Source organism: Heterodontus francisci, chromosome 9, assembly GCF_036365525.1.
Source record: "Heterodontus francisci isolate sHetFra1 chromosome 9, sHetFra1.hap1, whole genome shotgun sequence".
NCBI lineage: Eukaryota > Metazoa > Chordata > Chondrichthyes > Heterodontiformes > Heterodontidae > Heterodontus > Heterodontus francisci.
In genome coordinates this window covers 8,367,561-8,395,270 of record NC_090379.1, presented here as the reverse complement: position 1 = coordinate 8,395,270, position 27,710 = coordinate 8,367,561, and the positions used below count along the sequence as shown (strand labels likewise).

Here is a 27,710-nt window from a genome sequence, read left to right as displayed (position 1 = left end):
ACTATATCGCTGTTCTTTTAGATTTTAGATTTAGAGATACAGCACTGAAACAGGCCCTTCGGCCCACCGAGTCTGTGCCGACCATCAACCACCCATTTATACTAATCCTACACTCATCCCATATTCCTACCACATCCTCACCTGTCCCTATATTTCCCTACCACCTACCTATACTAGTGACAATTTATAATGGCCAATTCACCTATCAACCTGCAAGTCTTTTGGCTGTGGGAGGAAACCGGAGCACCCGGAGGAAACCCATGCAGACACAGGGGAGAACTTGCAAACTCCACACAGGCAATACCCAGAATTGAACCCGGGTCGCTGGAGCTGTGAGGCTGCAGTGCTAACCACTGCGCCACTGTGCCGCCCTATATTGGTGCTGCGTCAAAATCCCGAAAATATTTCCCTAACAGCACTGTGGATGCACCTACACCACACAGACTGCAGCCATACCAGCGACACCCACATCACATAAACAAATAGAAAAACTTGCTCAAAGAGGTAGGTTTTAAGGAGTGTCTTAAAGGAGGAGGGAGAGAGAGGAAAGGAGGTGGAGAGGTTTAGGGAGGGATGACATGGCCGCCAATAAAGGAGCAATTTTAAACTCGGGTATGTTCAGGACGCACAATTTGGAGGAGTACAGGGATCTCGGAGGGTTGTCAGGTTGGAGGAAAATACAGAGATAGGGAGGGGTGAGACCATGAAGGAATTTGAACACTAGGATGAGAATTTTAAAATTGAGATGTTGTTAGACTGGAGACCAACATAGGTCCTGAGCACAGACACAATTTTAATTCCCATTCCTTAGTTGGACAAAGAGAGTTACAATTAATTCCCCGTCATGTCTCAGTGCTGCCACCTCACAGTCCCGTTATTCACAAAACCACATGGGGACACTGTAACATTCCTTTTCTAGTTATATATCACACCATTTCATTTTATATATGCGTTGTAACTTCCTGTTTAAATTGGCTGACACATGGACAGTTGTAAAAGATACGTCTACTTCCTGTTCATCATCAGTAAACTCTCTGGTGATTGAATAATCGTCTTGGAAGAATGCCTGAAGGGATTGAAAGTACAACGCTGAACTGGAAGAATGGGACATCTATGGTAAGTGTTTGGTCATTGACAAGAGTTGACCAGATGTAGTGTTAAACAAGCACTGCTGAACCAAAGGGCTTCACTGCATTTTAGATGAGCAATTCTTAGACTTGAGCAGACAGCTGCCTGGGTCCGAAGCTCTGGAATTCCCTCCCTAAATCTTTCCTTCTCTCTATCTCTCTCCCCTCCTTTAAGACACTCCTTAAAACCTACCTCTTTGACCAAGAGTTTGGCTACCTGCCCTAATAGCTCCTTCTTTGGCTTGATAGAACCAAAGAAATCATGGTAATTAATGTCAAATTTTGGTCTGAGTATGCTCCTGAGACTTTTGTGTCTATATATGTGTATGTTGTTGTTTATTCTGCTCCTGTAAGTGTCTTGAGTGACTTGCTTATTACATTTCATTTTTTTAACTGTTTATCGCTTCCTGAGATATTTCAGTATTTGTTCTGCGGGTGCCAGCTTCCTTCACTGTCTCACGTGGCTGTGTAGCCGAAATAGTGAATCACACAGCTCCTGCAAAGCAGATCCTGTTCTGATCGCCTAATGTTCACACTTTACAAAAGCAGTCACTGCTACTGACTTGAGCACAAAAATCTAGGCTGACACTCCCAGGGCCATACATTTTAGCAGCAGTGATAGGGAGAGGCAATGTAGGCTCAATGGCACAGTTCTGAAGAGTGTGCAGGGCTCATGTGCATAGAGCTTTGAAGGTGGCATGACATTTTGAAAGAATAGTTAGCAAGGTATTAGATTAGAGATACAGCACTGAAACAGGCCCTTCGGCCCACCGAGTCTGTGCCGAACATCAACCACCCATTTATACTAATCCTACACTAATCCCATATTCCTACCAAACATCCCCACCTGTCCCTATATTTCCCTACCACCTACCTATACTAGTGACAATTTATAATGGCCAATTTACCTATCAACCTGCAAGTCTTTTGGCTTGTGGGAGGAAACCGGAGCACCCGGAGAAAACCCACGCAGACACAGGGAGAACTTGCAAACTCCACACAGGCAGTACCCGGAATCGAACCCGGGTCCCTGGAGCTGTGAGGCTGCGGTGCTAACCACTGCGCCACTGTGCCGCCCCTAAATGGGATCCCTATAGGGGATCTTAGGCTTCATAAATAGAGGCATAGAGTACAAAAGCAGGGAAGTTATGTTGAACCTTTATAAAGCTCTGGTTAGACACAACTGGAGTATCGGTCTGGTCACCACACTTTAGGAAGGGTGTGAGTATCTTTGAGAGGGTGCAGAGGAGTGCAGCACTGTCAGGAGTGCTTTCCTTCAGTAGGCAGTTTAAACCGAGGCCCAATCTGTCATCTCAGGCGTATGTAAAAACTCCCTTGGCACTTTTCGAAGTTGAACAAGGGAGTTCTCTGCTGGTCTGGCCAGTGTTTATTCCTCAATCATTATCACTAAAACCAGGTTATCTGGTCGTGTGGTCATAATGGCACAGAAAGAGACCATTCGAGTCGATGCCGGCGAACTATAGACCAATTCAATCTGTTCCATTATTTTTGTAGCCCTGCAATTTTATTCCCTTCAATTGCCCATCCAATTTGTCTCTGCTTCCACCATACTCATAGGTAGTGAGTTCCAGGTCATTACCACTTGCTGTTTAAAAAGATTTTTCCTCCCATCCCCCCTGCATCTCTTGCCCAAAACCTTAAATCTGTGTGCCTTAGTCCTTGTACCAGCAGCTAATGGGAACAGCTTTTCTTTGTCTCCCTTATCTAAACCTGTAATAATCTTGTACACCTCTATCAAATCTCCCCTCAATCTCCTTTGTTCCAAGGAGAACAACCCCAGCTTCTCCAACCTCAGCTTGTAACTAAAATCCCTCATTCCTGGAACCATTCTGGTAAATCTCCTCTGCACCCTCTCAAAGATACTCACACCCTTCCTAAAGTGTAGTGACCAGACCGATACTCTTGTTGTGGCCTAACCAGAGCTTTACAAAGGTTCAACATATGGGTGGCACAGTGGCGCAGTGGTTAGCACCGCCGCCTCACAGCTCCAGGGACCTGGGTTCGATTCTGGGTACTGCCGGGTGCTCCGGTTTCCTCCCACATCCAAAAGACTTGCAGGTGATAGGTAAATTGGCTGTTGTAAATTGCCCCTAGGTGATAGGGAATATGGGATTACTGTGAGCATAAATGGGTGGTTGTTGGTCGGCACAGACTCGGTGGGCCAAAGGGCCTGTTTCAGTGCCGTATCTCTAAATAAATAAATAACTTCCCTGCTTTTGTACTCTATGCCTGTATTTATGAAATCTAAGATCCCATATACATCTCTGACCGGCTTGAAAGGATATTGGAGCGGGAGGGGGAGGATCCAGTTGTTGTGGTCCACGTTGGGACTAACAACCAAGGCAAGGCTAGGATGGAGGACCTGTTTGGGGATTATAAAGCACTAGGAACGAAATTAAGGAACAGGTCCTTGAGGGTCATAATCTCCGGATTACTGCCCGAGCCACGTGCAAATTGGCTTAGGGATAAGAAAATTTGGGAAGTAAACACGTGGCTAAGGGAGTGGTGCGGGAAAGAGGGGTTCCATTTCATGGGGCATTGGCATCAGTTTTGGAACCGGGGGGATCTGTACCGATGGGACGGTCTCCACCTGAACCGATCTGCAACCAGTGTTCTAGCGAAAAGGATAAATAGGGTGGTCTCCAGGACTTTAAACTAGTGAGTCGGGGGGAAGGGAAAGGGAAAACGACAGGGAGTATGATGGTAAATAAAAAGGTAAGCAGCAGGTTAACATGTGTGCAGGAGGGTTTAAGTTCAAGGCAGACTATGAAAGAAGCAGAAAGGAAGGATAACTCAGGAGTTATTATTAGAGATGTTGGAAATCATGAGGGTAAGAAAGCTAGCATAAAGGCACTTTACCTGAATGCTTGTAGCATTCGTAACAAGGTTGATGAGTTAACGGCACAAATCCTTGCGAATAAATATGATTTGGTAGCCATTACGGAGACATGGTTACAGGTTGGTCACGACTGGGAGTTAAATATCCAGGGGTACCAGACTATTCGGAAGGACAGACAGGAAGGTAGGGGAGGTGGTGTAGCTCTGATATTCAAGGACGACATCAGGGCGGTGCTGAGAGATGATATAAGTTCTATGGAGAATGAGGTTGAATCCATTTGGGTGGAAATTAGAAACTCTAAGAAGAAAAAGTCATTGATAGGCATAGTCTATAGGCTACCACATAATAACATCACATTGGGGCGGGCAATAAACAAAGAAATAACTAATGCCTGTAAAAATGGTACGGCAATTATCATGGGGGATTTTAATCTACATGTAGATTGGTCGAACCAGCTCAGTCAGGGTAGCCTTGAGGAGGAGTTCGTTGAGTGTATCTGTGACAGTTTTCTTGAACAGTATGTAATGGAACTGACGAGGGAGCAAGCTATCCTAGATCTAGTCCTGTGTAATGAGACAGGAATAATTAATGACCTCATGGTTAGGGATCCTCTTGGAAGGAGTGATCACAGTATGGTTGAATTTAGAATACAGATGGAGAGTGTGAAGATAAAATCCAATACCAGGGTCCAGTGCTTGAACAAGGGGGACTACAAAAGAATGAGGGAGGACTTGGCTAAAGTAGACTGGAAACAAAGATTTTATGGTGGAACAGTTGACGAGCAGTGGAGGACTTTCAAAGCAATTTTTCAAAGTGCTCAGCAAAAGTATATTCCAGTGAAAAGGAAGGACTGGAAGAAAAGGGGTAATTTGCCATGGGTGTCTAAGGAAATAAGTTAGGCTATCAAATTGAAAGAGAAGGCATACAAAGTGGCCAAAAACAGCATGAAACTAGAAGATTGGGAAAACTTTAAAGGTCAACAGAAAGCCACAAAAAGAGCTGTAAAGAAAAGTAAGATAGAACATGAGAAAAAACTAGCACAGAATATAAAGACAGATAGCAAAAGTTTCTATAAATATATAAAACGAAAAAGAGTGGCTAAAGTAAACGTTGGTCCTTTCGAGGATGAGAAGGGGAATTTAGTTATGGGATATGATGAAATGGCCGAGGCATTGAACAGGTATTTTGTATCGGTCTTCACAGTGGAGGACACTAATAACATGCCAGTAATTGACAAAGAGACGAACGTAGGTGAGGACCTGGAAACAATCATTATTACGGAAGAGGTAGTGTTGGGCAAGCTAATGGAGCTAAGGATTGATAAGTCTCCTGGCCCTGATGGAATGCATCCCAGGGTACTAAAAGAGATGGCGGGAGAAATAGCAGGTGCACTGGCGGTAATTTTCCAAAATTCGCTGGACTCTGGGGTAGTCCCAGCAGATTGGAAAACAGCAGATGTGACGCCACTGTTTAAAAAGGGAGGTAGACAAAAGATGGGGAATTATAGACCGGTTAGCTTAACCTCTGTAGTGGGGAAGATGCTCGAGTCTATTATCAAGGAAGAAATAGCAGGGCATCTCGATAGAAATTGTCCCGTTGGGCAGACACAGCATGGATTCATGAAGGGCAGGTCATGCTTGACAAATCTTTTGGAATTCTATGAAGACATTACGAGCAAGGTGGACAATGGGGACCCAGTGGATATGGTGTACCTAGATTTCCAAAAGGCCTTCGACAAGGTGCCGCACAAGAGGCTGCTGCATAAGATAAGGATGCATGGCGTTAGGGGTAAAGTATTAGCATGGATAGAGGATTGGTTGACTAACAGGAAGCAGAGAGTGAGGATAAATGAGTGCTATTCTGGCTGGCAATCAGTCACTAGTGGTGTGCCTCAGGGATCGGTGTTGGGACCGCAATTATTTACAATTTATATAGATGATTTGGAGTTGGGGACCACCTGTAGGGTGTCAAAGTTTGCAGATGACACTAAGATGAGTGGCAGAGCAAAGTGTGCAGATGACTGTGAAACTTTGCAGAGGAACATAGATACATTGAGTGAGTGGGCAAAGGTCTGGCAGATGGAATACAATGTTAATAAATGTGAAGTCATTCATTTCGGTAGGAGTAACATTAAAAAGGATTATTACTTGAATGGTAAAAAGTTGCAGCATGCTGCTATGCAGAGGGACCTAGGTGTCCTTGTGCATGAATCGCAGAAGGTTGGTCTGCATGTACAGCAAGTAATTGGGAAGGCAAATGGAATTTTGTCCTTCATTGCTAAAGGGATTGAGTTTAAAAGCAGAGAGGTTATGTTGCAGCTGTATAAGGTACTGGTGTGGCCCCACCTCGAGTACTGTGTGCAGTTTTGGTCTCCTTACTTGAGAAAGGATGTACTGGCACTGGAGGGGGTGCAGAGGAGGTTCACTAGGTTGATTCCGGAGTTGAGGGGGTTGGCTTATGAGGAGAGACTGAGTAGATTGGGATTATATTCATTGGAATTCAGAAGAATGAGGGGGGATCTTATAGAAACATATAAAATTATGAAGGGAATAGATAAGATACAAGTAGAGAGGATGTTTCCACTGGCAGGTGAAGCTAGGACAAGAGGGCATAGCCTCAAGATTAGAGGGAGCAGATTTAGGACTGAATTGAGAAGGAACTTCTTCACCCAGAGGGTTGTTAATCTATGGAATTCCTTGCCCAGTGAAGTAGTTGACGCTACTTCAGTAAACGTTTTTAAAGCTAAGGTATATATCTTTTTGAACAATAAAGGAATTAAGGGATACGGTGGGAGCGCGGGTAAGTGGATCTGAGTCCACGAAAAGATCAGCCATGATCTTATTGAATGGCGGAGCAGGCTCGAGGGGCCGGACGGCCTACTCCTGCTCCTTGTTCTTATGTTCTTTGCTAACTATTCTTTCAAAATGTCATGCCACTTTCAAAGCTCTATGCACATGAACCCTGCACACTCTTTAGAACGGCACCATTCAGTCTATATTGCCTCTCCCTATCACTTCTGCCAAAATGCATCACCTCTTACTCCTCTGTATTTAATTCCATCTGCTACGTGTCTGCCCATTCTGCTAGCCTATTAATATCCTGTCGCAGTCAATTGGCATCATCCTCACCGTCTACCATACCTCCAAGTTTGGTATCATCAGCAAAGTTTGAAAATCTACTCTGTACTTCAATATCGAGGTCATTTATAAATATAAAGAAAGCTGTAATCCTTGGGGAAACACCACTGTCTACCAAACTTCAGTCTGAAAATGATCATTTATCACACTGTTTTCTGTCGTTAACCCAATTTTTTATCCAAGCTGACTCTGACCCTCCTATTCCATGAGCCTCAATTTTGTTAACCAGCCTTTTATGTGCCAATTTGTCGAACGCTTTCTTAAAATCCATATAGACAACATCCACCACATTCCCTTCATCAACCTTCTCTGTTATTTCATCAAAACGATCAATTAGATTAGTCAAGCATGATCTGCCTTTTACAAATCCATGCTGGCTCTCCTTAATTAACTCAAACCTCTCCAAGTGTCTGTTAATTTTTTTTTCCTGGTTATCGTTTCTAACACCTTACTCATCACTGATGTTAAACTGTCTGTAGTTACTAAGGATGTCCTTACACCCTTTCTTGAATAAGGGGTGTCACATTTGCCACTCTCCAATCCTCTGTATCCAGGTAAGATTGGAAGATTATGGCAAGACCTTCTGCTATCTCCACTCCCAATTCCTTTAGCAACCTGGGATGCAAACCATCCAGACCAGATGACTTATCCACTCTAAGCATAGCCAGCCTTTGCACGACATCCTGCCTAACAATTTTCATCACATCCATTCCTCTACCATCTCCGCTTCTACCATCTCCACTTCTACTGATTTTATGTCACCATCCTCTTCCTTAGTAAACACCAGTACAAATAACTCATTAAGTATTCTAGCCTTGCCCTGCACCTCTAAGCATATATCACACTCTTTGTCCCTAATAGGACCCAATCTGCCTCTTACTATTTTCATACTGGTAGAAGATTTTTGGGTTCCCTTTTATGTTAACTGTCATTCTGTTCTCATATTCTCTCTTTGCCAGTCTTATTTTCCTCTTCACTTCCCTCTCAACTTATTGTATTTTTCCTGGTTCTCGCTTGAAGAATTCCCTTGACATGCATCGCACATCCTCTTTTTTTGTTTCACCATTATCTCTATCTCCCTCATCATCCAAGGTGTGTCCCTTACCTTTCGCCCTTGTTGGAATGTACCTAGCTTGTATCTGAATCATCTCCTCCTTAAAAATCACCCATTGTTTCACTACCGTGTTTCCTGTCAAATGATTCCATTTTACCCTGGCTAGATACTGTCTCATCACATTGAAATTAGCCATTTTCCAATTTAGAAGTTCTACGTTAGATTGTTCCTTGTTCTTCTCCATTACTAATCCAACCTTATGATGCAGTGTTCACTCTTAACTAAGTGTTCCCCACAGAGACGTGGTCCACTTGGCCTGCCTCATTCCCAAGCACCTGATCCAGCAATGCCTCCTTCCTAGTTGGACCAAGAACATCCTGGTCAAGGAAGTTCTCCTGAACACAATTCAGAAATTCGTCCCCCTAATTAACCTTTACTTTAACATTATCCCAATTGATATTTGGGTAATTAAAGTGCCCCAGTATCGCCATTCTGAGGTTCTTGCACATCACTGTCATATCCCTGCAGATTAGCTCCTCTATATCTCTTGCTCACTATTTGGAGTCCTATAGTATACTCTCAGTAACTCGATCATACCCTTTTCACTTCTCAACTCTAATCGGATTGATTCTTTCTTTGCCCACTCAAGGACTTTCTCTCTTTCCAATGGTATGATGGCTTCCCTGTTGAGCTAAATGGTTTGTTTCTCGGCTGTAGATTCAAAGCAGTAAACCAGACTTGTATTTCCTGGAATATAGAAGGTTGTGGGGTGATTTGATTGCGGGTGTTGGGATTTTGAAAGGTATTGATAGGGTAGATAGAGAGAAACCTTTTCTGCTGGTGGGACAAGAGGACAAGACAAGAGGGCATAATCTTAAAATCAGAGCTAGACCATTCAGGAGAGAAGGTAGGAGACACTTATTCACATAGAGGGTAGTAGAAGTGCAGTAGATAGTAGCTCAATTAATAATGTTGAATCTGAGATCTGACACATGCTTTTTGCTAGCTAAGTGTATGAAAGGATATGGAACCAAAAAGGGTGGATGGAATTTATGGAATCATAGAATGGTTACAGCACAGAAAGAGGCCATTCAGCCCATCGTGTCTGTGCTGGCTCTCTGCAACAGCAACTCACCCAGTCCCCTACCTTTTTCCATAGCCCTGCAAATATTTTCTCTTAAGATAATTATCCAATTTCCTTTTGAAAGCCACCACAAAGATTGAATCTGCCTCCACCACACTCTCAGGCAGTGCATTCCAGATCCGAACCACTCGCCGGGTAAAAAAAGTTTTTTCCTCACTGCCATTGCTTCTTTTGCCAGTCACCTTAAATCAGTATCCTCTGGTTCTCGACCCATCCACCAATGGGAACTGTTTCTCCCTATCTACTCTGCCCGGACCCCTCATGAGTTTGAACACCTTTATCAAATTTCCTCTTAATCTTCTCTTCTCCAAGGAGAACAGACCCAGCTTCTCCAATCTATCCATGTAACTGAAGTTCTTCATCCCTGGAACCATTCTCATGTATGTTTTCTGCACCCTCTCAAATGCCTTAACATCCTTCTGGAAGTGCATGCCCAGAACTGGACACAATCCTCCAGTCGAAGCCGAACCAATGTTTTATACAGGTTTATCATAACTTCCTTCCTTCTGTACTCCATGCACTATTTATAAAGCTCAAGATCCACTTTCTCAACCTGTCCTACCACCTATAATGAGTTCTGCACATATAACCTCAGTTCCCTCTGCTCCGAAACCCCTTTTAGAATTGTACCTTTTATTTTATATTGCCCCTCCTCATTCTTCTTACCAAAATGAATCACTTCACACTTCTCTGCATTAAATTGCATCTGCCACTTGCCCACCCAATCCACCAGCCTGTCTACGTCCCCTTAAAGTCTATCACTATCCTCTTCACAGTTCACAATACTTCCAAGTTTTGTGTCATCTGCAAATGTTGAAATTGAGTTTGGATAGTGATGAGCCACAATCTCACTGAACAGCAAATCAGGCTCTAGGAATTGAATGGCCTTGTGTTCCTATGTTCCCACTGTAATTCTGTCATTCAAGCCAAAGTAATTTCTCCTGGAACAGTGGCATATATTTTAAATAGTAGTTGTACAGATTTCAGTACAACTTTACAGGGCCCAGTAAATTTAATCCCAGATACACTGGCCCTGATATTATTGGAGAGGGAACATGGGGTGGTGCAGAAGGATGCAGTCATGGTGGCCATGAAACCCAAAAAAATGGGTAATCCAGAGGTCCTGCCGAAGGGGAGAGATTGGAGGTCAGAGAGAGATCAGAAGCATTAACCATAAAGGCAGCCCATCATTACTATTGTTGCTTGTGCAATCCAGATTCAGAATGTTGATCTATCCAGTTTTGGCGAGACTTGCACATGTGTCGCTTTAGGCGTAGACAATTTTCCAGAAACCGCAGTGCCTCATTAAGGATTAAAATTCATACAACGTAAGAGATCATAAATAACTGTCCCACCAATCATTCAGTAACAAAACTTTCTACTCTTATGGTTCTGTGCTGCAACAACCACTGGGTCGAAATCCTGGAACTCCCTTCCTAACAGTACTGTGGATGTAACTACACCACATGGACTGCAGCGGTTCAAGAAGGCAGCTCACCACCAGCTTCTCAAGGGTAATGGGGGATGGGCAATAAATGCTGGCCTGGCCAGCGATGCCCACATCCCATGAACGAATGAAAAAAAAATGCGACATTAACTGATTGCTTAGTTTGAGCAGACCCTGCATTTGACAGTACCCAAGAAAATGAACAAAATAGGTTCTGATATAAACAAACTTCATGCGAATGAGTATGAATGAATACGGATTGCTAAATGCTCCTCATTGATTTTGACCTGGGAGAATATATTTTGGTAAGTTGGGGAGATCGGAGAGGCTATGGGCAGGATCTGATCTTGCGGGGGGACGCGGGGGGGGGAAGCCAGTTGTGGGGAGTTCAGGTCATAGGTGGAGTCTAATCACAGGCAGTGTCTGATTGTGGGTGGCGTCTTATCATGGGCGACGTCTGGCTGTGGGCAGGTTATGATGGTGAGTGGGGTCTGATCGTGGGTGGGATATGATCGTGGACGGGGGTTATGATGACGTATAGCATCCATGCAGGGAGCAAAGCAATCACAGGAAGAGGTCTGATCGCAGTGAGGAGGGTGGTCAGATCATGGGAAAGGTGTCTGACTGCGAGGGTGCCTGGTCATGGGGCAGGGAGCCCATTGCAGAGGGAGGTCCAATCATGAGGAAGGGGTGAAGGATAGTAGAGGCAGTCTTTATACACTTTTATATTTATGAACAGAATTGCACATATCCCTCCTAAACCAACAACCACAGTTTACGTCTGTGCCTATTTATAGGGCTCAACTGAATCCACAGTTAATGCCCACCACCTGCATACAATTAATTACAATTAATATACAATTAACATATGGGGAGGGGGAGCCAATTGCAGGCACCGTCTGATCATGAGGGTGGTCCAATCTTGAGGAGAACAGCAAGTTTGCTGGAGGGGGCTGAGGTAAGGAAGGAGTCACTCCTGCTCCTATTGGCCCACAAGCAGTGCTTAAAACCTGCTGGATCTGGAGCTTCATAACTAACTTCAACTGCCAGGTTTCTGGAGGCCTGGGAAACCCAGCTTGCAGCCCTTAAATTTAAAACCATGTTACAATTTGAGGCTCACAGCCTCATTAACATACTTGAATAACAGACCCATCTCTCCGCCCACCCCCACCAACCTACCTCTAAACCAGAGACGTGTTGGGGTCAGGTTTCCGATTTTTGAAATTATAACGCCCACACCTGCTTCTCTCCCTCCCAACCTGGGGCATTAAAATTCCCCTGTTGTTTTCATTTGGATCTGAGATCTTGTGCAACAAGCAGTGACAGTGCATTTTATATTCACAAGATTAAACTGACACACTGTCGCAACGCTTCCTATCCCACACGACCATGGCAGCACCAAGACTGATGGGGGATACATGAATTGTGAGTATGCTGACTGAACTAAATTAACCCTTCACTGTCACTGCGTCAAAATCCTGGAACTCCCTTCCTAACAGCACTGTGGGTGTACCTACCCCACATGGACTGCAGCGGTTCAAGAGGGCAGCTCACCACCACCTTCTCAAGGGCAATCAGGGATGGGCAATAAATGCTTTTCTAGCGACACCCACATCCTGAAAATTAACCTTGTCTTTTATTTTTAACTACTTTCAGCTGGGATAAGGATGAGGAAATATTGAAGAAAACAATGAATAACTTGCATTTCTATAGCATCTGTCACCAGGCTGGATTCCATAGGCCCGCCGCCGGTGAGAAAAATGGCGGGCTGCACATCGCGGAGCTGCAGTGATCCTAAGCACAGCAGCTCATTCGCATGTCTGCTCCCCCACACCGCCCCGCAATGACGCGGAGAGGACTGGCTGACCGACGTCATAAGCGGCATTAGCCGACGAGTCAGCAGGGGCTGGCACCATATTTAACCGACAGCCAGCCATGAGGACAGACAGAATCCATTTAAAAACCTTGGTGCTGGAGCTGACCAGCCAGCACAGAAACTGTTTAACCTCATCTGGCGACCAAGACCCCAGCAAGGCACAGGAGATGGCAGAGGAACGAGGAAGGGTGGCCCTACGGTTCAGCGATGCCTCCCTGCTCACTCTCCTCCAGGCTGCATGGTTAAGGCGGGAGGTCCTTTTCTCCAGCGATTGTGAGAAGTGGCCCTCATGCCTGACCAAGCAAGCCTGGATGGAGATTGCAGAAGAGGTATGCTACCATGGGGTCACCTGCCGAGACTGGGTCCAGTGCTTCAAGAGGATGAACAATCTCATGCGCATCGCAAAGGTAAGTGGCATTATTTATTGCGGCCCCATCTGACCTGGGTTTGCCCACACAGAGTGGCACATGGGTGCCACGGCCATGTCAAACACAAGGAGGTCCAGCGGGGAGGATTGATGCCACATCGGTGTCTGCATGTGTGCAAGAATCCACCTTCACTTGCACCCCAGAACATGCCAAGCTGAGTCCCTCTGACACACTGACTGTGTTTTAGCGCCCCTGTTGTGAAAAGCGTCATGTTGTTGTATGGCGATGTTATACATCTGCATCCTTGCTCTTCCAGGCTAAGAGGGCGCACAATGCGAGGGAGTCCTCCAGGACTGGCGGAGGAGTGCCAGGCATCCAACCACTATCCCAGGCTGAGGAAGAGGCCCTCGAACTATGTGGCTGGCAGGGAGCACATTCCGTTTCAGACGTGGAGCTTGGGTTCCCCAGTGAACATACATCTCTTTGACAAATGCAATGATTAGTCAAAACATACATTCAGTTTGAGGGAGAGAAGAGTGGGTCCAAGAATAATATTTTAAAATTAAATAACAGCAATTATGAGGTCATGTAAGCAGAGCTCGCTAAAGTGAACTGGCAAATTAGGTTAAGGGATAGGTCAATAGAAATGCAGTGGCAGATATTTAAGGGGATATTTCAGAATACACAGAATAGATACATTTCAACGAGAAAGAAAAATTCCAAGGGACCCACCATCCGTGGTTAACTAAAAAAATTAAAGATAGTATCAAACTTAAAGAAAAAGCCTATAGTTGCACAAAGGTGGGAGGGAGGTCAGGAAATTGGACAGAATATAAAAAACTGCAAAGAATGTCTAAAAGATTAATAAGGAAGGTAAAATTAGAGTATGAGAGAAAGCTAACTAGAAATATAAAGACAGATAGTAAGAGTTTCTACAGATATTTAAAAAAGAAAAGTTAACAAAGTGACCATTGGTCCTATAGAAAGTGAGTCTGGAGAATTAATAATAGATAATATGGAGATGGCAGATGAACTGAACAGATATTTTGCATCAGTCTTCACTATTGAGGATGCGAGTAACATTCCAGAAAGCAGGAAACTACAGGCTTAACATCTGTCTTAAAGAAAATGTCGGAAGCTATTATTAAAGACATTATAGCAGTGCATTTAGAAAAATTCAAGGTAATCAGGCACAGTCAACATGGTTTTGTGAAAGGGAAATCATGTTTAACCAATTTATTGGAGTTCTTTGAGAGAGTTACATGTGCTGTGGATAAAGGGGAACCAGTGGATGTATTGTGCTTAGATTTACAGAAAGCATTTGATAAGGTGCCACATCAAAGGTTATTGCAGAAAATAAAAGCTCATGGTGTAGGGGGTAACATATTGGCATGGATAAAAGATTGGCTAGCTAACAGGAAATGGAGAGTAGGCATAAATGGATCATTTTCTGGTTGGCATGATGTAACGAGTGGTGTGCCACAGGGATCTGTGCTGGAGCCTCAACTTTTTACAATTTATATAAATGACTTGGATGAAGGGACCGAAGGTATGGTTGCTAAATTTGCGGATGACACAAAGATAGGTAGGAAAGTAACTTGTGAAGAGGACATAAGGAGGCTACAAAGGGATTATAGAAAGGTTAAGTGAGTGGGCAAAGACCTGGCAAATGGAGTATAATGTGGGAAAGTGGGAAATTGTCCACTTTGGCAGGATGAATAAAAAAGAAGCATCTTATCTAAATAGTGAGAGATTGCAGAGCTCTGAGATGCAGAGGGATCTGGGTGTCCTAGCGAATGAATCACAAAAGGTTAATATGCAGGTACAGCAAGTAATTAGGAAAGCTAATAGAATGTTATCGTTTGTCGCAAGGGGAATTGAAAAAAAAGTAGGGAGCTTATGCTTCAGCTATACAGAGCATTGGTGAGTCCACATCTGGAGTACTGTGTACAGTATTGGTCTCCTTATTTAAAGAAGGATGTAAATGCATTGGAGGCAGTTCAGAGAAGGTTTATTAGACTAATACCTGGAATGGGTGGGTTGTCTTACGAAGAAAGGTTGGACAGGTTAGGCTTGTATCCACTGGAATTTAGAAGAGTAAGAGGTGACTTGATTGAAACATAGAGAGATACTGAAACAGGCCCTTCGGCCCACCAAGTCTGTGCCGACCATCAACCCCCCATTTATACTAATCCTACATTAATCCCATATTCCCTACCACATCCCCACCTTCCCTCAATTCTCCTACCACCTACCTACACTAGGGGCAATTTACAATGGCCAATGTACCAATCAACCTGCAAGTCTTTGGCTGTGGGAGGAAACCAGAGCACCTGGCGGAAACCCACACAGTCACAGGGAGAACTTGCAAACTCTGCACAAGCAGTACCCAGAACCGAACCCGGGTTGCTGGAGCTGTGAGACTGTGGTACTAACCACTGCGCCATCACTGAGATCCTGAGGCGTCTTGACAGGGTGGATGAGGAAAGGATGTTTCCCCTTGTGGGAGAATCTAGAACCAGGGGAGGTCACTGTTTAAAAATAAGGGGTCACCCACTTAAGACAGAGATGAGGAGAATTTTTTTCTTTCAGGGGGTTGTGAGTCTTTTAATAGTTTTACGGCAGAGGTAGATTGATTCTTGATAAGCAAGGGGGTGGAAGGTTTTGGGGGGTAGGTGAAAATGTGGTAAATCAGTTCAGTCATGAGCTTGTTGAATAGCGGAGCAGGTTCGAAGGGCTGAGTGGCCTACTCCTGCTCCTAATTCATATGTTCGTATGAAACATTTCATTTGTGGACACAATGCTGTCATATTCATGATATGTACACCAGTGAACTTTAAACTGTGCTTTTCACATTGTCTCTTGCAGGGCGACGCTCCGAGGTGGCATCGGAGGCCACGGAGAGTGCCAGCACCTCTGAGGAACAGACAATCTCAGAGGATGCAGCATCCCATGACACTGCCACATCTCCCACCCGCGCAGAGACATTCACCTCGTCTGGCTTCAGAGTCTGGGTCACAAGCTGGTGAGAGCACCACAAACGTGCCCGAACAGCTGGCTGAGGCTGAAACAGCCGAGGCTGCTGACAGTCGGAGGGCTGTGGGTGGTCAGGCCCATGCTGTGCCCCAGGTTAATGATGGCCCTCTGGTGTTGGCAGCACTGGCAGGCCTGCTGGAGTTGCCGGGAGAGGTAAGGCAACATCTGGTGGAGATGCCACAGGCCACTGACAGCCATGAGCGGACGATGGGGGAGTCCATCCAGACCATGACAGCTGCCATGTCCTGGGCAAATGAGTGCGTGGTTTTCTCCTTGGAGAGGATGGTGACCCTCATGGACAGCCACATTTCACATATCCGGGTCTCCCCTCAGGGTGATTCCAATGTGGACACCGACCCCTCAGCCCCTCTGCCGGTGAGTCCAGCTCCAGCAGCCAGGACACCTGAGGAGATGCCTGCACTGGTGCAGAGGCCCTCAGATAGCTGGGGCCTCCAAGGCCTCAAGCGCCCAGAGGACGACCACCCAAGTCATCCAAGCCAAAGGGTGTGGTGATCAGCAGCCTACCTCCAGTCAAGCTGCTAGCGCACAGGTTGCACTGCGAAGAAGCGCCCGCAAACGGTTAAAGAAGACACCATGACAGATATGGTTTATCACAGGTGCAACGTATATCTATTGATTACTTCTCAATAAGTGTGCTTTTCATACAGGTGTCTGCTTTTTACAGTATGAATGAAGCGTGAGGAATGTATTGATTATGTGTCCTCCCGTTGCATCATTGACCAGAGAGGAATGCCAATGTATGGAAAAACATCATCGCCATGCCAGTATGCATGATGAATACACTGCACGGGTGCAGTCACATGGACAATCACTCAGTCATCTGCTGCCAGTAATGATGGAGGCACAGATGTTACAGATGCAGAAGACTGCCTACCAGATGCAGCATGGTGATGTGTGCCATGAGGAGCATACTCTGCTCCTCAGAGTGCTGGAAGCACTCAGCAATAGGGCATTGCTGAGCATCCCTCGCTCTCTGCTCGCCCTGTCTGCAATGCATCAATGCTCTTCGTCCTCCCATGCACGGCCACTGCATCTCCTCTGTGTCCTCATCGTCCGACGATGTCTCCTGCTCCTGTCTCTCATCATCCTGCAAGGCCTCCCCCGTCTGTATTTCAAAGTTGCGTAGAGCACAGCATACAGCGACGATGCACGCTACCCTTTCTGGTGAGTACTGTAGGGCCCCACCCAATCTGTCCTGGCAGCAGAAGCACATCTTCAGCATGCTGATGGTCTGCTTGATGGTAGCTCATGTCGAGCCGTGGAAGGCGTTGTATCTCTCCTCTGCATCGCCATGTCTGTAAGGAGTAGCTCTTGTCCCCAAGAATCCACCCCTGGATCTGAGCTGGTGCAGTAAAGAGCATTGGTACCTGGGACTTGCGCAGGATGAATGAGTCATGGCAGCTGCCTGGAAAGTGGAAACACACTTGCATGAAGAGTTTCCTGTGGTCACAGACTAGCTGCAGGCAGAGTGAGTAGAAGCCCTTTCTGTTCAGGAATGCGGCTGGTTGTCCAACTGGAGTTTTGATGGCCACATGTGTGAAATCAATGACCCCTTGCACCTGTGGGACTCCCGCGATGGCCCTAAATCCGACGGTCCTTTGGGACTGACTCTCAGGATCCATCCCGAAGTGAATATGGTCACCGACCCTCCTGTACAAGGCATCGATGCAGCGGTGCACTGCTGACTGTGAAACCCCACACAGGTCGCCGGTGGGTCCCTGCAATGATGCAGGGGCGCAGAAGTTAAGCGCCGCGGTGACTTTGAGGGCTAAAGCCCATCGGCTGCAGGTCATCATTCAGCAGTGCACAGAGATTCGTCACCACCTCACTCGACATCTGCAGTTGCCTCTGACACAGGCGCTCCGACATCTGCAGGGACATCATGTGGGGCCTGTCGACCCGCTGTCTTCTGAGGCGTGGTGGCAGCTGCTGCTCCCTTCCATGAGCTTCCACCTGGGCCGTGCCTGCCTGTTGATTCTGCCTCCGGTGGATATGGCTCCTCATGGCACTTGGATCAAGAAAGACAGGATGGAGCAGCCCCATCTGTATGCTGCAGATGAACTCAGTTCCTTCAGTAGGCCAATGGCACCTATCAGGGCAGAGAGTGATGTACGTTGGTGCTTCAAGTGCGTTCCGTCATCACCTATATGGTATGGCATGACATTGCCCATTTTGGCTTTGGATAAAAGCGGGGCAGCATGACCATGGTCATGTTACTGACGGTGCCTGGATGGGACCATCAGCAACATGACCTTCGACCCTGTAACATTTTGGCTCCTACCCCACACAAAGGTGTCATGGAGTGCTACTGTTACCCCCTCTCCCAAATAGCGTTGGCTGATTGCAGGGTCAGACCCCTTCACTAGCCCCGCTCCCCCACCCGCCAAATGGTAGCATGCACAAAGTGACCCCCTTTATGGTAGAAGGCCACACACGCCTCCCTTCTCACAAGTAGAGTTGAAACCTGGACATTGCAGTCCTCCATTCACTTCCCTTCCGAAATGCAGTTATAACCCGGACGTTCTCAAATAAGAGAGAATCTAACCATCTCCCCTTGACATTCAATGGCATGACCATCGCTGAATCCCCCATTATCCACATTCTGGGGTTTACCATTGACCAGAAACTAAAATGGACCAGCCACATGATACTCACGGAATCATACCTTACAGACAATGTCCCAAACACTGCCATCACCATCCCGGGTATGTCCTGTCCCACTGGCAGGACAGAACCACCAGAGGTGGTGGGACAGTGGTATACAGTAGGGAGGGAGTTGCCCTGGGAGTCCTCAACATCGACTCCGGACCCCATGAAGTCTCATGGCATCAGGTCAAACATGGACAAGGAAACATCCTGCTGATTACCACCTACCGCCCTCCCTCAGCTGATGACTCAGTACTCCTCCATATTGAACACCACTTGGAGGAAGCACTGAGGGTGGCAAGGGCACACAATGTACTCTGGGTCAGGGACTTCAATGTCCATCACCAAGAGTGGCTCGGTAGCATCACTACTGACCGAGCTGGCTGAGTCCTAAAGGACATAGCTGCTAGACTGGGTCTGCAGCAGGTGGTGGGGGAACCAACAAGAGGGGAAAACATACTTGACCTCGTCCTCACCAATCTGCCTGCCGCAGATGCTTCTGTCCATGATAGTATTGGTAGGAGTGACCACTGCACAGTCCTTGTGCAGACATAGTCCTGCCTTCACATTGAGGATTCCCTCCATTGTGTTGTGTGGCACTACCACCGTGCTAAATGGGATAGATTTCGAACAGATCTAGCAATGCAAAACTGGGCATCCATGAGGCGCTGTGGGCCATCAGCAGCAGCAGAATTGTACTCAACCATAATCTGTAACCTCATGGCCCGGCATATCCCACACTCTCCCATTATCATCAAGCCGGGAGACCAAACTGGTTCAATAAAGAGTGCACGAGGGCATGCCAGGAGCAGCACCAGGCATACCTCAAAATGAGATGTCAACCTGGTGAAGCTGCAACCCAGGACTGCTTGCATGACAAACTGCGTAAGCAGCATGCGATAGACAGAGCTAAGCGATCCCATAACCAGTGGATCAGATCTAAGCTCTGCAGTCCTGCCACATCCAGCCGTGAATGATGGTGGACAATTAAACAACTAACTGGAGGAGGTGGCTCCACAAATATCCCCATCCTCCATGATGGGGGAGCCCAGCACATCAGTGCCAAAGATAAGGCTGAAGCATTTGCAACAATCTTCAGCTAGAAGTGCCGAGTTGATGATCCATCTCGGCCTCCTCCTGAAGTCCCAGCATCACAGATGCCAGACTTCAGCCAATTCGATTCACTCCACGTGATATCACGAAACGACTGAAGGCACTGGATACTGCAAAAGCTATGGGCCCTGACAATATTCCGGCAATAGTACTGAAGACCTGTGCTCCAGAACTTGCCGCGCCCCTAGCCAAGCTGTTTCAGTACAGCCACAACACTGGCATCTACCCTGCAATGTGGAAAATTGCCCAGGTATGTCCTGTACACAAAAAGCAGGACAAGTCCAACCCGGCCAATTACTGCCCCATCAGCCAATTCTCAATCACCAGTAAAGTGATGGAAGGTGTCATCGACAGTGCCATCAAGCGGCACTTGCTTAGCAACAACCTGCTCAGTGACGCTCAGTTTGGGTTCCGCCGGGGTCACTCAGCTCCTGACCTCAACACAGCCTTGGTTCAAACATGGACAAAAGATCTGAACTCAAGGGGTGAGGTGAGAGTGACTGCCCTTGACATCAAGGCAGCATTTGACCGAGTATGGCATCAAGGAGCAAAACTGAGGTCAATGGGAATCAGCGGGAAAACCCTCCGCTGGCTGGAGTCATACCTAGCACAAAGGAAGATGGTTGTGGTTGTTGGAGGTCAATAATCTGAGCTGCAGGACATCACTGCAGGAGTTCCTCAGGGTCGTGTCCTAGGCCCAACCATCTTCAGCTGCTTTATCAATGACCTTCCTTCAATCATAAGGTCAGAAGTGGGGATGTTCGCTGGTGATTGTACAATGTTCAGCACCATTCACAACACCTCAGATACTGAAGCAGTCCGTGTAGAAATGCAGCAAGACCTGGACAATATCCAGGCTTGAGCTGATAAGTGACAAGTAACATTTGTGCCACACAAGCGCCAGGCAATGACCATCTCCAACAAGAGAGAATCTAACCATCTCCCCTTGACATTCAATGCATTACCATCACTGAATCCCCCACTATCAACATCCTAGGGGCTACCATTGACCAGAAACTGAACTGGAGTAGCCATATAAATACTGTGGTTACAAGAGCAGGTCAGAGGCTAGGAATCCTGCAGCGAGTAACTTACCTCCTGACTCCCCAAAACCTGTCCACCATCTACAAGGCACAAGTCAGGAGTGTGATGGAATACTTTCCACTTATCTGGATGGGTGCAGCTCCAACAACACTCAAGAAGCTCGACACTGTCCAGGAGAAAGCAGCCCGCTTGATTGGCACCCCATCCGCAAACATTCACTCCCTCCACCACCGACGCACAGTGGCAGCAGTGTGTACCATCTACAAGATGCACTGCAGCAACGCACCAAGGCTCCTTAGACAGCACCTTCCAAACCCGCGGCCTCTACCAACTAGAAGGACAAGGGCAGCAAATGCATGTGAACACCACCACCTGCAAGCTCCCCTCCAAGTCACACACCATCCTGACTTGGAACTATATCGCCGTTCCTTCACTGTCACTGGGTCAAAATCCTGGAACTCCCTTCCGAACAGCACTGTGGGTGTACCTACCTCACATGGACTGCAGCGGTTCAAGAAGGCAGCTCACCAGTGTATTCTCTGAATTTAGTGCTGTGCTTCCTCTGAAATTGGTAGTGATGGCGCTGTGCCTTGCAACTCTGTAGCCTGCCTAACAATGACTACATCAAGTTACACATTGCAGTTGTGTGTGTAATAAAAACATAAAATGCTGGAAATATTCGGCAAATCTGGCATCATCCGTGGAGAGAGAATCAGAGTTAATTTCTCAGGTTGAGCACTTTCTGTTTTTAATTCCAGATTTCCGGTCTCCGCAGTATTTTTCACCAGTTGTGTGCGTTCTGACTTCAATTTCCTGTTGGTGCATGCAACGAGTATGCTGATTGCACTAGTGTGGCGCAAATAGAGATAACCCAGTTGAACCCATAATCTCCTGGCTCAGGCGGGATCGCAGCTAACATGTAACCAAAACCATGGGACTGAATCTGCTAAAGGATCTCACCTAAATATGTTTCATTTCAGATAATCAGTGTACTAAGCACTTCAGACATTTCACAGCACGTGAAGCTAGAAATGACTGTTGGTGGTGAAGGGAGATGAGTGTTGAGTGGGTTTGGATGACATTTCTCCATCTACTATTTCTATCGAGGGGGTAACCCATTCAAAACAATCCGATTAATTCCCTCTGCTAAAGTCGCAGACTGGAATCATTCTTGAATATATTAAGCATTAATGGCCATTATCCAAGAGCAATTTTTGGCCAATATAACTGTCAAAAGGTTTAATTTTCCTGGAAATAAAAACCATTGCATGCTGTAGCAAGTGAAGCAATTGAAACACACAGAAACATCCGCCAGAAATTTCCTGATTTTCAGAATCGCTATCAACCGCAACTTCCGCTGATTCTTTGCCTCAGTTATATTATCTGATCTGGGGAATCCCGGAGAAATTCCCAGTCAATTTGCACGAGAGGGATTTGGGGCTGAATTTTTTGTCCAAAGTAGCACCTGACTAATTGTCTCCAGTCTGGGATTTGGAATCAGTTTTACTCCTCATCGATTATTACTGTCCCTCCTAACACAGATGGAGCAGGCTCTCAACAACAAATCACATATATATAGTGCCTTCGACATCTTAAAAACAGTGCAAAGGCACTTCACAGGGGTGTGAATCAGAGATATATTTGACACCAAGCCACATAAGATGATATTCGGACAGATGAAACAAAAGGGGTAGGCAAAGAGGTCGGTTTTAACGAGGGTTTTGAAGGAGGAGATACAGGCAGGAAGGTTTCGGGAGTTAAATTCTGCAGCTTAACATCTAGGGGGCTGTCAATGCTGGAGTGAAGGGATTGGGGGGATGATTAGGTGGTCAGATGCTGATTACTGCAATATTAACATCAGGACATCCACCCTAGACAAACATCATCAACCTGAAAACTGCCTTTATAGCTGCAGAACATAACTAGGCAATGCAACGTCAGAGCTTGAAGCAGGAGTAAGCCATATTGTCCCTCAACCTGCTCCGTCATTTAACAAGATCATTGCTGAATTTCAACATCAACTTTCCCTCTCAATCCACATATTCCTTGATTCCCTCAGTGTCCAAAACTCTATTGATCTCAGTCTTGAATATATTAAATGATTGAGCATCCACAGTTCTCTGAGGTCGAGAATTCCAAAATCCACAACTCTCTGAGTGAAGAACTTTCTCTTCATCTCAGTCCTAAATGGCCAACCTTATCCTGAGAAAGGTAAGACCATTATTAGACTAGGCAGCAATAGACCCATGCTTTGCTATTCTGGTTACATTCAATGTCTATACCTGCAGTGCTCCCTGGGTGAAGTCTCTGTGTACATCTTTCTTTTTCTTCTATGCCTCTCACTCACTCACTTGTTTCTATATCTTCTTTATAGAATACAACGAATAACACATGCGCAATGGAACATTCCATTGACTACTGGTTGTTTTCAACTCTCTATATCGTGGTGTTCATTCTGGGCCTGCCAGTAAACTGCATTGCTCTTTACGCAGCCTGCAAGCAAGTGAGGCGCAAGAATGAGCTGGGAGTCTACCTCTTCAATCTGTCCCTGGCCGATCTGCTATACATATTAACCCTGCCGTTCTGGATCGATTTCACTGTGCAGCATGACAACTGGCGAGCTGGGCCCACCATGTGCCAGATCTGCTCCTTTTTGACCTCCACTAATTTGTACGCGAGTGCCGCCTTCCTGTGCTGCATCTCCTTTGATCGATACCTCGGGGTGGTTCATCCTCTGTGTGTGACTAGGGCCCGCACTGTGCAAGCTGCAGCCATAATTAGCTGCCTTGTGTGGGTCATCCAGTCAGCTTTCAATCTTGAGCTGTTGATCGAGAGAGAGACGGAAAACATCGCCGACCATAATTTGTGCTACGATATCTACCCGATCGAGCCTTGGAAGGCAATGCTGAACTATTTCAGGATTGCCTTTGGCTTCCTGCTCCCTTTTGCCCTGCTCCTCACCTTCTACTGGAGAATTTACAACTCTCTGAGGGGCAGTATCGCCACTGGGGACCATGAGAAGAGAAAGGCCATCCAACTGATGCTGAGCATCATAGTGGGATTTACCATCTGCTTCACCCCCTACCATGCCATACTCTTGGCCCGCAGCATTTTGGAGTCAGGAAACTGCACTTTCGCAAAGTCCATCTTCATCCCGTACCGATTGTCAGTGGCACTTGTCTGCTTGAACTGCATCATGGACCCTGTCCTGTACTGTTTCATAAGTGAGACTTCACGCAGGGATATACTGCTCTTCACATTGCGAAGAAAGGGGAAAAGCACCAAAGGGGTCAGAAAACTTCAGAGGCACAGTACACTAGCAACAACAATACTTTGATGCTTAATAAAAACAGAGAATGCTGGAAACGCACAACTTTTCATCAGAACTGGAAGAAGAGATTTCACAGTTTTTAAGCAAGCTCAGGGTCTGGAAAAAGGAGGATTGGGAGGAAAGGACAACGAATGATTCCAACATGAGTTCAGATTGAGGAATAAACATCAATATATTAATGTGCTGAATGTCCTTTCCATTGGTTTATAGTTCTTATGGAAAAATAAAAGAAATTATGGAATTCAACCCTGGAATAACCACATTAAGACCCAAAATCCCAATTTAATAAAGGCAACATTTGTCATCTTCCGTTCCCAGGAACTAATCGGCCAGCACCTTTACCGTAAGCCCAGTTAAATGTCTAACGAGCTGTTTGTGGCTTGCTTAAGTGTCCGTTAGTCTCGGCCTCCTTCATAGAAAATAGGCGACATGTTTAGAGAGAGGATCTGGATCGGCGCAGGCTTGGAGGGCCGAAGGGCCTGTTCCTGTGCTGTAATTATCTTTGTTCTTTGTTCTTTGTTTGTTTATAATGACAATATAATTATACAAGTTGGAGAGGTTTCAAACACAAGGTCGGAGGGGAAACAAAAAGATCTTCCATCTTGTTCAAATCATCTCATAGCCCTTTAGACAAATTGAGTTACTACCTGCTCATTTACAGACATGATGCAGTAACACGGCCTTGTGGCAATATATTGTAGAATCACGGAAGGATACAGCACCGAAGGAGGCTGTTCAATTCATCTTGACTGTGATGGCTCTTTAGCAGAGCCATCCAATTAGTCCCACTCCCTTCCCTGTTCCCCACAGCCCTATAATTACTTTTATTTCAGGTATTTATCCAATTCCCTTTTGAAAGTTATTGTTGAATCTGCTTCCACCGTCGTTTCAGGCAGCCCGTTCCAGATCACAACAATTCACTGCGGACAATATTGTTTCTTCCTGTTGTCTCTGGTTCTTTTGCCAACCACTTTAAATCCTTTATGATTTTGAACATCTCTATCAAATCTCCCCATAACCTTCTCTGCTGTAAGAAGAACAAAAACAGCAGCTCCAGTCTCTCCAGGTTACTGAAGTTCCTCAATAAAAGCAAAATACTGCAGATGCAGGAAATCTGAAATAAAAACAGAAAGTGTTGAAAATACTCAGCAGATCAGGCAGCATCTGCGGAGAGAGAAACAGAGTTAACGTTTCAGTTTAGATCACAGACCTGAAAGATAGGGCTGCTGGGCGACGGGACCTGCATCTACATATTTAAATGAATAACATGAATAAATTTAAATGAACTTACACGCAATCTTCTGGGCTCGCCACGATCTTCAGTACAGCAGCCAACACTCCCGCGCCTTCAGTTCCCTGTCTGGGGAAAGCTGGCGTGACACTGGTGGGGAGGGGGGAAGGTCAGACAGATTTAAAAGGTAAATGTTTTTGGAGGGGAAGGGCAAATAGTTAATGTAATTGTATTAGGGGGCTGGGAAAGGGGTGTTAGAATTTTATTTGATACATTTTGTGTGGAGGGGGGAGTATCTTTAAAAATTTTAAGATGCCAACAGGGCTGGCTGCACTTTAAAAATGGCACCTGCGCACAGGCCACTGACGCCATTGCTGGCGTCGGACAGCCCGCCCCCTCCACGTGATTGGGCGGGCCGCCCCAGCTATTTAAATGAGCGGCCGCGTGGTTGATCACGGTGGCTCGTCCGCACGGCTGCCATTTTTTGAGCTCGCAGCCAGGAGTGAGGACGGGCTCTTAAAATCCAGCCTGTTAACTCTGCTTCTCTCTCCACAGATGCCGCTTGGTCTGCTGAGTATTTCCAACACTTTCTGTTTTTATTCCAGGTATTCCTCATCCCAGGTAACAGTCTAGTAAATCTCCTCTGCACCCTCTCCAAGGACTTGATATCTTTCCGAAAGCATGGTGCCCAGAATTGAACACAATACTGCAGCTGAGGTCTGTGGTATTGAAGTAACAAAAATAGCCCAAAGCCTTTGCCCCAGGCAAAAGTTTAGCAGAGCACTATTTTCATGCAGACGCTGTCCCTTTAAGAGGGCAGCACTAATTTTCTGCTTTTAGTTCAACTCCTTTGTTTGATGACAATGCAACCACTAGGTGGCGTAGTACTGGCTCATGCGAAAATGCAGCCTCTTCCACTGATACATCACTGTCTGCGACGTTTTTGGCAGCTGCCAGTAAGAAAGATGGTGCTGCTCAATTTGTCACAAAAATGAATTGAACACTAACCTCCTCAATGGCTGCGATTGCCACCTCCATCCTGCCCTGAACAGTATCCTGCTCCCTCCTGCCATCGACGCTTCTCTTTGACGCTCCCTCCCGCGCCTGTCTGCTTGCCACTTGCTCCTGCTTCCCCCCATCCCGGCTGCTCACTTCCCACGTTGCCCCGTCACCCCTCGGCCACTTGCTCCACTCTCGGCAGCTTACTCCTACACCGCTTCTCCGGGTGGCAGGGCGGGGGGGTGGGGTGCGATTGGCTGAGGGGGGAGGAAGCGATGAGGTAGGATCAATCGGCGGAGGGACAGAAATGGCAAGCGAGCAGCTGAAGCGGCGAGGCGGGAGCGATTGGCCGAGGGGAGGGAAGCGACGTGGCGGGGAGTGAGCAGCCGAGGTGGGGGGATTGTGGCGAGTCTGGGACCAAGCGGCGAGTGGCCAAGGTGGGGTGAGAAGACACTCAGACCTCATTACATCTGGTGTCATTGCGTGGTGATGTTGATCCAAGTATGCAGATTCATATTGGCAAGCTGGCAAATTTGCGGGCACGCTGATGGTGTTGGTGATTGCTCTGCGCATGTTCTACATTGTCAGGAAACACTCCATTTTCTTAACAGTATAACAGGCTGGCTTCTCACAGTCCAGGCCTGCATCCTGAAAAAAAGCAAGAAAACATCTGATACGTGACTCCTGCCTTGTCCTCTTAAAGTCTGCTGTTTGCATTGCTTTGACACATGGGCCTGAATTTTGAAAGCTCGCCACCGATCTCGTTTACATGGAAGGGGCGGAACACCCGCCCCTGTTGATATAGAGGGGGCGGGCGCTCTCTCCCCGGAAATGGTATCTGGCATCACCGCGCAGGCGCCGGCGCCATTTTTAAAGGGCTTCAAGCCCTTACAAGCCAGTTAAATTTTTGAAGAGAACTGCTAGTTGCATATAAATTTAAAAATTCAATAAAAGATCAAAGCCCCTCTTCCACCCCCCAATGACTAAACAAGTTATTTATTTCCCTCTCCCCTACCCCGCACCCCCCCTGCCCACCCCCCCCCGGCCAGTGTCATGATCCTGTAGTTTTTTTTTAGGGAAGAATGCGGTGTGCCTTTAAGGCTGGGATAAGGAGCCGTACTGCTTTAAGGCTGCAGGCTTCAGAAGCTGAGTCAAAGAAAGCATATTTCTTGCCCCTGGATACAGCCATTCGGAGACTGTGATTCAAAGGGTGCATTCTCATTGCCTTGGATACAGCCACTCGGACTGATTACTGAGAGATATATTTGTTACAATT

General features: G+C 46.4%; 1 protein-coding gene across 3 annotated transcripts; it reads left to right on the top strand.

The window, feature by feature from the left end:
• The first annotated feature begins 994 nt into the window (after positions 1–994).
• On the top strand, positions 995–25,325 carry LOC137373567 (ovarian cancer G-protein coupled receptor 1-like). Of its 3 annotated transcripts, XM_068038523.1 has the most exons (3): positions 1,032–1,116; positions 12,115–12,194; positions 23,248–25,323. In XM_068038523.1, the coding sequence occupies exon 3, from the start codon at positions 23,272–23,274 to the stop codon at positions 24,208–24,210; it is 939 nt and encodes a 312-aa protein (XP_067894624.1). In that variant the 5' UTR covers positions 1,032–1,116; positions 12,115–12,194; positions 23,248–23,271; the 3' UTR covers positions 24,211–25,323. The 3 variants fall into 3 exon arrangements, with proteins under 3 accessions (XP_067894623.1, XP_067894624.1, XP_067894622.1); XM_068038522.1 differs by lacking the exon at positions 12,115–12,194 and having other exon boundaries at positions 995–1,116; positions 23,248–25,322; XM_068038521.1 differs by lacking the exons at positions 1,032–1,116; positions 12,115–12,194 and adding an exon at positions 12,893–13,052 and having other exon boundaries at positions 23,248–25,325.
• Positions 25,326–27,710: the final 2,385 nt, after the last annotated feature.